Source organism: Kogia breviceps, chromosome 9, assembly GCF_026419965.1.
Source record: "Kogia breviceps isolate mKogBre1 chromosome 9, mKogBre1 haplotype 1, whole genome shotgun sequence".
Lineage (NCBI taxonomy): Eukaryota > Metazoa > Chordata > Mammalia > Artiodactyla > Physeteridae > Kogia > Kogia breviceps.
The window spans coordinates 5,145,019-5,158,913 of NC_081318.1; the positions used below are offsets into that span (position 1 = coordinate 5,145,019).

Consider the following 13,895-nt stretch of genomic DNA (forward strand, 5'->3'; position numbering starts at 1 on the left):
TGTGCAGCAACGAAGACCCAACACAGCCAAAAATAAATAAATAAAATAAATAAATGTATTAAAAAAAATAAAATAGGATAAAAAACTTTTTCTTAGCAAAACAACTTGATTGCTTTTGTAAAAATGATACTCATTCGTTATACAACTTAAAAGGAAAAAATACAAAGAAAGTAAATGTCATTTGGAATCGCAGCCCAGAGATAGTCATTGTTTATATTTTGATTAATATTATTACTTTACATACATAGCTTGTTGTAGCTTTACACAGTTTTACATAACGTGAGTTATATGATACTTTTTTTTTTTTTGTGGTACGCGGGCCTCTCACTGCCGCGGCCTCTCCCATCGCGGAGCACAGGCTCCGGATGCGCAGGCTCAGCGGCCATGGCTCACGGGCCCAGCCGCTCCGCGGCACGTGGGATCTTCCCGGACCGGGGCACGAACCCGTGTCGCCTGAATCTGCAGGTGGACTCCCAACCACTGCACCACCAGAGAAGCCCTATGATACATATTGTATATGCTTGTCTAATAATTTTCCCCTTAATGTTATCTTGGGTGACGAATGTTTCTAAGGAGATACTATGTTGTCTGAAGGCCATGGACAACTTTTTTCTTTTTTTTTTGGCTGAGCCTTGCGGCGTGCAGGATCTTAGTTCACCGACCAGGTATCAAACCTGTGCCCCCTGCAGTGGAAGTGCAGGGTCCTACCCACTGGACCGCCAGGGAATTCCCCGTGGACAGCTAGTTTGACCTCTTGATTTTAGAAAAGGCGTGATCCTCCATGTCCAGGCTTCTGAAAGCCAGTAATACTGAGAGGAGTGTCACATAACAAACGTTGGTTGTAGGGGGCAAAGAGGACTTGCCTGTTCCCTTATAGAAAAGTAAAATATAACAACACAAAATGTAGCAAAGTATTCATGTATATACCTTGTCTATAAAGTTACAGTTTCTGTTTTCAAGTAGACTCCTGTAAGGGATCATCTTAGCTCTTTTTTCTTGAAAGTAACATACATTTTCCCATTTATTTCACTTGTTCAACAGCTCTGTGGAGCCACTGCTGAGCAATAGGGATAGAAGGTGAATAAGGCAGACAGCTAGTGTCGTCTCCAGTGGGCTTAGGCTGGGATACAGATAGTTAAGTGGGCAATTCATTACAGGGCATGAGAGCTGTGATGGGGAAAGCACAGGTGGTGTAGAAGCATCCAGAGGGGGACACAACCTTCACCATGGGAAGAACGGTGGTCAGGGTGAGGTGAAGTCTAAAGAGAGCTGAAGGGGAAATAAAAACAAGAAGTGGGAACTGGCCAGGTGGAAAGGGCTGGTGGGGTGGGAGGGGTTGGGACAGCCTGGTGAGGTTTGTAGCGCACCAAAAATAGTACTGAAGGCTGGAGCTCATGGTGTGGTGGAAAGGAGAGGAGCGCTTTGGCTGGAGGGTAGCAGGGACTCTCCAGGACCTAGTGAGCCACGCCAATTTAGAATCAACCTGGGGCTTCCCTGGTGGCGCAGTGGTTGAGAATCCGCCTGCCGATGTAGGGGACACGGGTTCGTGCCCCGGTCTGGGAAGGTCCCATGTGCTGTGGAGCGGCTGGGCCCGTGAGCCACAGCCGCTGAGCCTGCGCGTCCGGAGCCTGTGCTCTGCAACGGGAGGGGCCACAGCAGTGAGAGGCCCGCATACTGCAAAAAAAAAAAAAAAAAAAAGAATTCAACCTGAAGGGTGATGCATGGGACTGTAAATTCCATTTCCATTGTAAAAGTAGATAATTTTCTGTTGTGAAATCCTTACCTGTTTGACTACACAGCACAGGGGAAGGTGAGGATCCAATCATTGCCTTGCACCCTTAAAGGCAGTCCGTTCATAACACCCCAAACAGTAAATTTTGTTTTTGTTTTTGTTTTGGTCGTGCTGTGCAAGGCATGCAGGCTCTTAGTTCCCCAACCAGGGATCAAACCCGCGCCCCCTGCAGGGGAAGCGTGGAGTCTTAAACACTGGACTGCTGGGGAAGCCCCCCAACGGTAAAGTTTGGACTGAAATTTTGTAGAGGTACCTCTACAAAGATCAAACTAGCCAAGGAGCTACTAAATCTGAATTTTACTTTTTTACTGTGTGGACACTGTCACTGTTAAATTCACACTGATTTTCTTTATTCTTTGGATAAATTGATTAGATGTAAAATGAATGTAAATAATTTGTATGTGTGTGTGCATGTGCCAGGAAGAGTTTGCATGCAGTTAATGCATATAAAAATTTCTGACAACATAAGTTTGATCTGCTCAGGTGGACAGAGGCACCAGTATGGACGGTTTGGTGGTTGTATTGGGTTGAATAGCGCCCCCCAATATCCATAGCCTTCCTGGAACCTCAGAGTGTGACCTTATTTGGAAATAGGATTGTTGTGGATGTGATTAATTAAGATGAGATCATACTGGAGTAGGGTGGACCATTAATCCAGTACCGCTGGTGTCCTTACAAGAAGAGAAGACACACACACCGGGAGAACATCGTGTGTGAGGAGCAGACACACGGGGAAGGTGGTCACGTAATGGCGGGGGCAGGCTGGAGGGATGCACCTGCAAGCGCAGGAATGCCCAGGAACGCGGGCGACCACCTGAAGCTGAGCGAGGCCTGGGACAGACTCTCCCCCAGAGCCCACCACGAGGGGCCAGCCCTGCCAACGCCTTTATTTTGGACTATTAGCCACCACTATTAGCCACTGTGAGAGAATACATTTCTATTGTTTTAAGCTGCCTGTTGGGGTGGCTTTTTGCAGCAGTTATAGGAACCCAATACAGTAATCTTTGTATATTAATGAAGGAAGGAACCTAATGAAGTGTGTGTGTGTGTGTGTGTGTGTGTGTGTGTGTGTCTGAAGAGGGAGGCTGTCTGCTGCCTTCTCCCACCCCTGCCCTTCCCCCGAAACTCCCAGATGCATTTTTTAAAAACTGTGGTCTTCTACACAGTAGATGTAAATATTTAATCTTTCTATTTGTATGCTTTTCTTAATTTTTTTTTTTTTTTTTTTTTTGGCTTCTTTGGGTCTTTGTTGCTGCGCACCGGCTTTCTCTAGTTGCAGCGAGCGGGGGCTGCTCTTTTTTGCGGTGCATGGGCTTCTCACTGTGGTGGCTTCTCTTGTTGCGGAGCACGGGCTCTAGGCATGCGGGCTTCAGTAGCTGTGGCTCGCGGGCTCTAGAGTGCAGGCTCAGTAGTTGTGGTGCACAGACCCAGTTGCTCTGCGGCATGTGGGATCTTCCTGGACCGAGGATTGAACCTGTGTCCCCTGCATTGGCAGGTGGACTCCCAACCACTACGCCACCAGGGAAGCCCGGCCTCATACTCTTATACACAAATTATTTTTGAAGGTGATTGTTTTATTTCCTTCTCAGATTCTTCCTTTTTCTATCACACAGGTACATGGTATGCATTACTGTAATAACTTATGTAAAGCAATATGAATATATAAAGCTAAAAATGCACTATGGACTAAATATGAACTAATTTTAAGTGGTTGAAATTCTTTTAAAAACATTTTTTTGACTGAAAAATAAAGGACAAAAAATGATAGCCCATGACTGCAACTTTTTAAAGTGCAATTTTAACAGTAAAAATATGAACACAAATCTTATAAGATCTAGCATTTACGTTTTGAGCGGTCTTTTCACAAAACTGTAAAAGTTTGGTTCCTAAAAAACCCTGAGGAATTTAAGACTTTATGGGAGAACAAAGAGAGGGAGACCATTTAGTAGTGAATCTATGGGAAAGCCTTATAAATACTTTCATGTTCACTAAAACAAAGTGATAAAGATTGCTCTCTCAAGAAAGACATCAATGACATTTTATAGGCCTTCAATTAGTAAGAATGTCTACTGTACCATGAATTTTTATTCACTGTCATCTGTATGATAGACACTTGAGAATCTCCTTTGCTTACAGTTTCATGAGATGCTGCTTTTTCTTTTTTGCGCATAACAACCCTTACTCCCACTCACATTTTAAACATTTAATACATGGTTATGATTACACTACATGTGCTCTGAAAGATTGATGTATTATAGAAAAATGTAATATAGAAAGTGAAAGTCCCTTGTAATCCAACCCTTTAGAGATGATTGCTGTTAACACTCTGGTGCACATCTACCATATTTTTAAAGTGCCTGTTTAACGTGTACTTATTAGAAAGTAGACATTCTATTTTTTTTTCTTTTTTCTTTATTTTTTTTGCACTTGGTCCTTCCAGATGCTTGTTGTCTTTTTGGTTTTATAATTTTGAGGAACCTACCTCAGCTATCTGCCTCCTGGATTTTTGCCATTGTGGTCTCAGAGCTGTGTTTGCATGACAGAGATGGAAAAACCTTTGAAAGACCTTTATTTAAATGGAATAAGTATTCCTTGAATACTTCCTCTGCATCCTGCGTTATATTGTGTTTGCTCTGCCCACAGTAACTTCATGCTGATGAGCCTCCTATCCATCCTTTCAAAACAGCTCCCAGCTACTTGTCTGCTCACAGTAGCCAAAGGAATGGAGATTTAAGGCTGGGTTTACCTTCATCACCTTTTATCTTTGCAGAAGTAACACTGCACAAACTTCTATTTCGACCCTTCCATTTATTCTACCCACTTTTCTGTTCCCAGTCCCTAGTTGCTTAAGAACTTGTCTCCAGCAGGAGTGACTTGAAATTTGCACATTCTGGTGCTTAAATTCTCCCAAGTGCTGACAATTATACTGAAGTAAATTGTCCTGATGTGGAATTTTGTGCATATGAAACACACAGTTGGAAATGACTCTTCTAATTTCAGTACTGAACACAGATAAACATTTGGAACGATAATCCAGTTTTTGAAAGTATACTTTATTTAGTGTAATGTACAGAAAATGAAAAAGGGTGAGTAATAAACTTTGTATCACTTCATAAATGTATCTTCATAAATGTTGACTCCATAAATTAGTCACGCATATGTTGTATTTCTATGTATAATAATAGTCAGACACTTTTAATTTATAGTTTTCATTTACCAAGCTGGCTTCTCCCCAATCTCAAATTTTAAATTTAGTAAGCTTGAAAAAGCCAGCAGGAACTAAGCCCTGAAGGGATTCAAACGGCTGTCTTACTGTGCTTGCTCCTCGCTTCAGCCCGTTCAACAAACTATGCTTTAGTCAGGAGAGGCTCTGGCAACTGTGCATGTTTTGCCCAAATACACACAAATATACGGTTCAGAGTTTATATCCTGGCTATTGGGAAGGGAGGGCAAACACAGCAGGAAAAACCGCGTTTTATTCTTACCTTACACTAGAACTGTTGTGAAGATGGAAAGAAATCATAATCAGAAAGTGCCCGGGGGGTCCGGCCTAGAGTCTAAGCGTGTAAGATGATAGTTTACCCCAATCCTTTTGCAAATGGTTGATAGATCGTAAGAGTTTTTCCCAATTCAAATGTATGTTTCTCACTCCCCTAGTGAATGGGAAGGAAATCAGAGAAGAGTACATTGTAAAAGTGTTGGTCCCTGTTAGAATAAGAAACCCAGAACTCCCCACCTGTAACTCTCCTTCCTTCCTTCCTAAGCGCACATGTCAGATTTCGGACCCTAGCAGCCTCAGTTTTCCTTCACCGTTTTTAGGTAGTGTAAGAGGTGGCTTACAAGTCCTTCCATTTTTGTTTCTTCATCACAACACACCCAACGTTAAAACCAAGTTGTCGGGGTTTTACTGGTTCCTTATGTCTCTCAGCACTTTATCCCTCAAAATGCCATCGTTCTTTTTGTCTGACAGCTTTATAAACCCTTTCCGGATCATTTTCAAAACGACGCTGTAATAACGAAAGTATCCCTGGAACTGGAGTAGAACGAAGTTGCACTCCATTTGTTTTCCTCCACCGACGCGCATTACAACGAACGAACGCTGAACGTGCGCCCGGCGAAGCCCCTCCGGGCCGGTCCCCGCGCCCCACCGGGGACGAGGGTGGGAGTGGAGGCACAGGGGGAACCCGGGCCCGCCGCGCGCCGGGGCGGGACGAGCTCTATACCCGCCCGCCAGTCCGCGGAGGCCGAGCGCCTGCGGAGCGCGGACGCGGCCCGCCTCGTCCTCGCTCTCCCTCCGCGCACTCCCCGGACCCCGATCCTGGATTCGTTCATCCGCAGCTTGGCGCTCTCCCGAGCCGGAGCCCGAGCCCGAGCCCGAGCCCGAGCTGGAGCCCGAGCCCGAGCCGGAGTTGGAGTCGCGGCGCGGCCCGGCCGCCGCGTCAGAAGAGGAGGGAGCGGGGGCGGGGGAGGGGCGGTGAGGTCAGCGGCGGCGGCGCGTCCGCGGGCGGCGCATGCGCGGAGCGAGCCCCGTGAGTGGCAGCGGCGGCGAGCGGGGGGCGGCAGGGCCGGCGGAGTGGGGGAGGGGGAGGGGGCGGGGGCGTCGCGGCGGCCGTGTGTGGGCGAGACGGCGGCGAGTTTGAGAGGGCTGTGGTGCGGGGGCGCTCTGGGAGACCCGGCGCGGCCCTCGCGCGACGACCACGGTCGAGTGTGTGTGTCTGTGTGTGGTACACGGACACCCGCAAAACTTACTCCTCCCCTGCCTGGAGGGCTGGCGCGGGCGCTGAGGGGCCGGCGCTCGCACAGCCCGGAACCCACCACAACAACTGGAGCAGCTGTCAAAACTTCTCCGCCGCCGCCGCCCGGCCTGACGCGGCCCGCGCGGGGGAGGGGTAGCCGGCGGGGGGCGCGACCCCCGCCCGCCGCCCGCCGCCAGTCGCCGGCCCGCGGCTCCCCGCGCCGCGGCCCCTTTCTCCTCCCCGCCGCGGGCGGCCTGGGGGAGGGGCGCGGGCGGAGACCCCCCCCAAGGGCCAGCGCCCTTCGTGCCCCCTCAGTCGCCCCGCCCCGCCCGGCGCCGCCCGCCCCGCAGCCGCCCCGCACCCGCGCCCGCACCACACCCGCACCGCCCTAAGCCCGTCCGCCCCGCCCGCACCTCCCCGCCCCGGTCCGGCCCCTCCCTCCCGCCCGCCCGCCCCGCCCGCCGCCCCCCGCCCGGCCCCTGCGCGCCGAGGTGCGCGCGCTCGCGCGTATGTGTGTGAGTGCGTGTCCTGCTCGCTCCATGTTGCCGCCTCTCCCGGTACCTGCTGCTGCTCCCGGAGCTGCGGGAAATGCGAGAGGCTGAGCCGGGGAGGAGGAACCCGAGCAGCAGCGGCGGCGGCGGCCGCGGCGGCGGCGGCGGCGGCGGGAGGAGCCCCCCAGGAGGAGGACCGGGATCCATGTGTCTTTCCTGGTGACTAGGATGTCGTCGGAGGAGGACAAGAGCGCGGAGCAGCCGCAGCCGCCGCCACCCCCCCCCGAGGAGCCCGGAGCCCCGGCCCCGAGCCCCGCAGCCGCAGACAAAAGACCTCGGGGCCGGCCTCGCAAAGATGGCGCTTCCCCTTTCCAGAGAGCCAGAAAGAAGTAAGTTGAGTGTGAGGGAGCCAGGCCGGGAGCCAGCCGCGGCGCCGGCCCGGAGCTGTCACCGGCGCGCCCGGCCCTGCCGCCCCCGCGCGCCCCCGGCCGCCCCCGCGGGGTGGGGGTGGGGCCCGCGCGGGCCGCGCGGCTCCGGCCCGGGGCGCCCGCCCCGCGCCCCGCGCCGGCCCCCGGCCTCCCGCGGCCGTCCGCACTTCCCTCCGCCGGCCCGGGTCCGACGGCTCGCGCCGCCGCCACACTTTACTTTTTAGTTTGGCCCCGGCGCCGTGTGTTTCGGGGCTTCTCTTTTTGGAGAAATTTCTCGTCGATGCCCCTGGGCCTCGCCGGGTCGTTTAGCAGACGAGCCCGGAGTACAGCTGGGTAGTCGCCGGACGGGCTCTCCCTCGGCTCCCAGGCGCTCGGCTCCAGGACGCTCTCCGAGCTGTCAAAACGCCGCGGCCAGGTGGTCCCCCGGCCCGGTTGGGCGGGGGAGCAGGAAACGGACGCAGCCGGAGCTGCTTTTCTTTGTCAGCCGGTCGCTTCTTTAACTTTTCTCGCTCCCAAACCTCTGCTTTCGTGCTTTAAAGATATATTAGGAAGTACTCCGACCGCTTCCCCTCCCCTCCCCCAGCCGGGCCCCGCACTGCCCAGCGGCCAAGAGCACTAGTCTGTGCGGTCGCTCCGCGTAGGGGACGGAGTGCATCAAGTTTTGGAAACGTCGTGCCACCGCAGGCCGATCGCGAGGAGTACGTTCGTTCGGGTCCAGTCGGATGTAAATGTGGCCGAACTTCCATGGGAGTAGCCACTCGAGCTGTTACTGGGGCAGGAGTCGCTCTCGTGTGCTTTTGAGCAGGCACTAGCTCAAAAGTGCCTCCGGCCATTCGCTGGGTAGAAATGTCTTTTTACAAAATGGTTATAGGACAACTTTGCCTGTGGGTCCAGAAGCCCGCTTCAGTGCCGGTGAGTGGCTGAGCGCTCGTGGCTCTTGAGGCTGCTTCTGTGGAAGGTCTGTGGCCGTCTTTCGGAGTTGTAGGAAGGCGTGTATTTGCTTACTCATTTCATTATATGGTCTTCTCAGGGAACTGGTGGTAGTGGAAGGGTGCACCGGGACGCCGAGGAAAGCAGCATACTTACGGAACATCTGGGTTTTTTTTGCTGTTGTTTTTTTCTTTTTTTGATGTGGTGCATTCGTTTAGTACTAGCATTGTAACGTTTGGTGATACATAGTAAAAATAGTAGTGTTAACGCAAGGCAGAGAACAGGGTTGTGGGAAACCCGTGAGGCTCTGCACTGGCCGTGCTCTTTTTCGCTTTGCTATTCTTTTACTATGAACATGATTCAGGGCCTTCGACTTGCCCTCCATATTTTATTGCCAGCTCTTACCTAGCTATGACAAATCGTGAGGGAAACAAGTACAGGATGTATATACATGATTCGTTTCTTTGTGATATAAAGTTGGGGTTTATTATACCACTTGCATTGTAATGTCTGGTATAAAATGCCATTGTTATTCCTGCATTAACTGACATTTCGAGAAGGAAGGTGCAGTTTTAAGTAATTTTAAACTTTTTTGCCACTTTTTTGGTATCCTTTAAAGGAACGCATGCGAAGCCGTAGCAGGGTTTTAACTTGATCGCTTCCCATTTTCACTATTTCTTGGTTTCTTTCTGAACATTAATTTGGGATTATAACATGTGTTAGATTTGCTCTTAAATTCTTTCTTTAGAAAGAGTAGACCTATCTACGTTGTTGTGCTCCTACACATCCGTGTGTGTGTGCGCGCGCGTGCGCGCGCGTGCACACTTCCCCTGAGATTGCAGTGAGCTCATTTGTATTAGTGCAGCTCCTGGGTGCACCAGAAGAAAGGTTGGTTTAGGGTATTGTCACTTTATTATTTTAATTTTTACCTCATATTGAGTGGGAAAAAGGTAGCCCTTTGAGAAGTTAATTAAAAATTTTCTATAGAATGACACTAATATAACAGTAAAAAAAAAAAACCAACACTTTGGAAAATGTTTAGAACAGTTCTAAGTCATAAGAGTTTTTTAGATTTGAAAACTGGTACAGCATTCCTTATAGGTAATTAAGTCTAGTGGTAACTTTGATCGTTCCAAACTTGTTAGTGAATTCTTTGAAACTAGGTGTGTCTTTTGAAGGAAATGGAATCTCCAGTCGTTTTAGAAACATGTAAATGGAAACTAATATCTGAAATGGAAAGCAAAGAGAGGGGTTTTAAATTGTGTGTCTCTGCACTGTATTAAGATACATGGCAGAAAAGATCCTGTTAGTTAGCTGGGTAGTGCAGACCCTGAAAGTGAAACTGATGTGTAACAAATGTAAATTAGGTTTGTAAATGTTAAAATTATGTGGAATTGCAGATACCTCAGAAATGAAAATTAATATCTTTGTGGAATGCAGTGGAGATAAAGGTGTTTAAATTGTCAGTGTTATTTAGATGGTCGGTAAGTGGGTTGCTTTACCCTAGAGCAGATGCCTTATGACACTATTTTTTAAAAGTAGGTTGTGTATTTGTTTTCGGCTTTAAAAAAAAAAGGTAACTATGGACTAGTAACTACACATTCTTTGAGTTTAAATGTTTGAATTTTTAGTAATTAGGTAAAAATTAAGCATTTTCTCATTTTTTAGTGTTAGATAATTTTTTTGCTTTATCTCATGTGAAAAAGCATATGTGGTTACCGGTTTTACATTAACTATTATTACTTTAAAATTATATTTACAACCTAAAATCAAGAATTTTGCACAGAAGGTCTTAATCTTAGAGGCAGAGTTTGAAGTGTAGGTATGTAAATAGAGAAATATCAAGTGGAACAGTGAAATTGGCACAGGTCTAAAAGTTCTCTTGCACAGTAAGGACTGCCTTTATTACTTAGCCTTTATCAGAGGTGCAGGTCTTCCCATTGGTGCAGAAGCTCCTGCTGCAGGGCAGGCACTCACCACAGGTTGGAGTTATTTTTCTATTAAGGTGAAGGAAATTCTTCCTGAAACTTTGATATTTATCTTTTCATCCTTAGGGTATACACCCACATTACTAAGTTGGGAAGCCAAGTGGAGATTCTGCCATATTTCTTACCACGTGAACAAAGTTGATGTCCAGGCTGGGTGGTGTGGGGATGGCACAGAAGCGGCAGGTGGTGGGGATAGGATCTCTGGGGCGCTACCCTTGACTCTCTCTGAATCACCTCTTGGTACCCTGAACCACTTTCTTTTCAGAGGTCAATTACTGTTATTAGAAAGTCACCTTGAGGGACTTTCTGAGGTGGTGCAGTGGTTAAGAATCCGCCTGCCAATGCAGGGGACACGGGTTCGAGCCCTGGTCCGGGAAGATCCCACATGCCGTGGAGTAGCTAAGACCGTGCGTCACAACTACTGAGCCCATGTGCCACAACTACTGAGCCTGCATGCCTAGAGCCCGTGCTCCACAACAAGAGAAGCCACCGCAATGAGAAGCCCGCTTGCAGCAACTAGAGAAAGCCCGCGCACAGCAACGAAGATTCAGTGCAGCCTAAATAAATAAATAAGCTTATTAAAAAAAGAAAAGAAAAAAAAGTCATCTTGAGTATTACTGTAGAAAAAATTAGGTACAACCAGTGATGTCATACAAGGGACCAGCAAAAAATGGCTCTGCTACAGGGGACTCTTGCTGTTCTATACTTGTAAAGCATTCCCCACGCCCCACCCAAACCTTTCATTTCCATAGCTGTCAACTTGAAATCAGTGAAACAAAAAAATTGTATTGCATTATAATATATGCAGTTTCATAAAACAATAGTTTATAGTTGAGGCATCACTATTATTTGTGCTTTTTGAGATGATGCAAATTTGTAATTTTTATTTTAGTCTTATTTTTCAAGAAATTAGATGCAGGGAAACTTTCAGTAATTACTGGTCTCTAGCATTTAATGGGCACTGAAATGTTTTAATTTACCTGAAAAGCTGGTCCTGGAATGACAGCCTGTCTTATCTGTTAGGTGGCCTCATTGTAGTTTGGTTTTGTCCTGTTGTTGGTCTTCTCCATGGACTCTCTAGTCTTTGAGAATATGATATTTTTAGTGTAAAATACAAGTTATATTTGGTATAATATGGTTGTTAATATGTAAACTTGATAAGCATGGATTTTCATGTAAATTTAACTGTATCACAAGTTTATTTTCTCATTTTGAAAATAGTGGTTTAGTACAGTTTTCTATTATCAGTTAATTCTTTTTTTAAAATAAATTAACACACACACTTACTGGAAAGTTTATTCAGTATCAGCTAAAAATTATGTTCAGGGGCTTCCCTAGCGGTCCAGTGGTTAAGACTCCACGCTTCCAATGCAGGGGGCTTGGGTTCGATCCCTGGTCAGGGAACTTAGATCCCACATGCTGTGGGGCAGGGCCATAAAAAAACAAAAAATGAAAAGTATGTTCAGTCCAGATGTCTCATAGATTAAAAACTGTATCAAATTCTATCAAGGATTTCACACACCTCCCCACCAGGTGAGAGCAGAGAGAGTATCTAAAGCTCTCCATAACTAAAAACTGACTATTTCCACTTTGGAAGATCAGTGAAGTTTCATGGAAGCCCCTCAGTCATAACCATAAGTGCCTTAAGAATACAAGGTTGGACAGTCACTATCTGCCCAGAGGAAATATGACTGTGGCCTGGGGAATAACATGCAGTTTTGCAGAAAGATGGGGAAGAAGGGGAGAGTTAGAGCAGTGTGTCTTGTCACCCCGCAGTGACTACAAATCTGTCATGGTAGAATTAACTGATAAGGGACTTCCCTGGTGGCACAGTGGTCAGGAATACACCTGCCAATGCAGGGGACACAGGTTTGATCGTGTCCTTTTTTTTTTTAAATTGTTTTGGCGCATCTTTTAATTTCAACAAGATGATTAATCCCTTCCTCCTTTAACACTTTATCATGTTTGTGCTACAGTGGCTATTTTCAGAACTGCTTGGTGGTATAAGTTCAAAAGTTATGGAGTGAAATAGGGATAATCCCCTGCCCTCCCCTCCCCTCCCCATAAACGTATGCTTGTGGTTAGTGTGAAAGTCTAGTACAAAGATGAATCTTGAATTTGTAGTTGGAAGTGTCAGTCTGTTTGCAGAATTGAAGGACTTAAGAACACAAGAGAACCAGGAATGACGCAGCTCTTTTTGCACTTTCTCTAGAAAAAGCCTCCTGTGAAAGACAGGAAGATTGTTTGACTTTGCTCCTTCTATTAATTTTGTGATGACAGTAAGTATGTATGATGCACAAATGCTGCAACTGTTTAAGTCTGAGAAATACTTTTCTGTAACTTTTTAGATCTTTCATTTGGCACTGTTATTCAGAGAGCATAAAAGTGTTAAATATATGCTGGGATGGACACTCAACTCTGGAAGAAGGTTCACTGTGGCCAAGAAGGGTCCCCATAGATTTGGAGGAAGCAGTACATGAATTATATCTTGAAGGGTCAACAGGATTTTTAGCCAGATCGAGTGAGAAGGTATTTGGGGTAGCAGAGTGAATACCGTTATTGAGAGAAGTGGAAAAGATGTTTCCTTGGTGGGGGGATGACCAGCCCAGAGGTTTAAGGCAGGGGTTGGGGCCGCCCTGTGATGGCGCTTGAACACCAGGCTGATGAGAGTCCACGGGTTATAAACTGTTCACAGCGGCCAAGTTGGTAATGTAAATGAGTTGCGTGCAGCTTGTAAGCTCCTGAATGACAGCTGACATTTTTAAGACCTTGGGTTGGGGAGAAAATGGTGAGTAAAAACAGCCTGAAGAGTCCTAGGAGTCTTTATACCTTGCTTAGGAGAAACTGATAGATAATTCTGGCTGATGGCTGCCAGGTGAGACTGTGAGACGTTTCTAGATACTCTGGTTTTTCAACAGAGGCTCAAAACTTGGATTTGAATGTGAAATCTCTTGATTTTAAAGTATTTTCTATTAACATCTAAAACACAATTTGGAACTACACCTTGTGGGCTAGGTTTAATCTGTGGACCACGAGTGGACTAGAAGTCTTAAGCCTCTATGCCTAGATTACTTTATTTTTTAAGTTAAAGTTTTATAAGAAGATATTTGCAGTCTTCCTGAGGACAGGAATGCTATTATATTATTTTGTGTTCTGTGTCCATTTTATACAGTTCAGTGTAGGTACTCTGATACTGGATGATTTGATGATGACTGTTTTAGGGAAACCATCCTGGTCATAATATGAAGAGAGGAGTTACATGGAGGCAGAGATACAGGATGTTGCATAGTCGTGGTGTGAGGTGATCAAGGCAGAGGGTAGATTGTTGGTAGTGTGAATGGAAAGGAAGAGAGATTTCAGTCAATACAGAGGAAAAATTTTGAGATTCTGGCATAGCTGTCTACAAGATAGAAATGTCTGGGAGTATTTGGGGATTTGGGAGAAGAGTTTAGGAGCTAGATTAGGATAAATGTGATTTACTTGAAATCACTGACGATATGGAGAATGTGTGGAAAATAGTAAAAGGATTA

At 47.0% G+C, this 13,895-nt stretch overlaps 1 protein-coding gene across 17 annotated transcripts in view; it reads left to right on the forward strand.

Annotated features, from left to right (window-relative positions):
* Positions 1-6,989: 6,989 nt before the first annotated feature.
* KMT2C (lysine methyltransferase 2C) overlaps positions 6,990-13,895 on the forward strand; it is a 289,703-nt gene continuing 282,797 nt past the window's right edge. For 13 of the 17 annotated variants that reach the window (XR_010842029.1, XM_067041769.1, XM_067041778.1 and 10 more), the window contains exon 1: positions 7,010-7,408. Coding sequence is in view for 16 of the 17 variants with exons in the window: in XM_067041769.1 (XP_066897870.1) it covers positions 7,248-7,408 (161 nt within the window). In the remaining variant the exon portion in view is untranslated. Of the gene's footprint in view, positions 7,409-13,895 lie in introns of all 17 variants that reach the window. The other 4 variants (XM_067041771.1, XM_067041772.1, XM_059074147.2 and 1 more) reach the window with 3 other exon arrangements.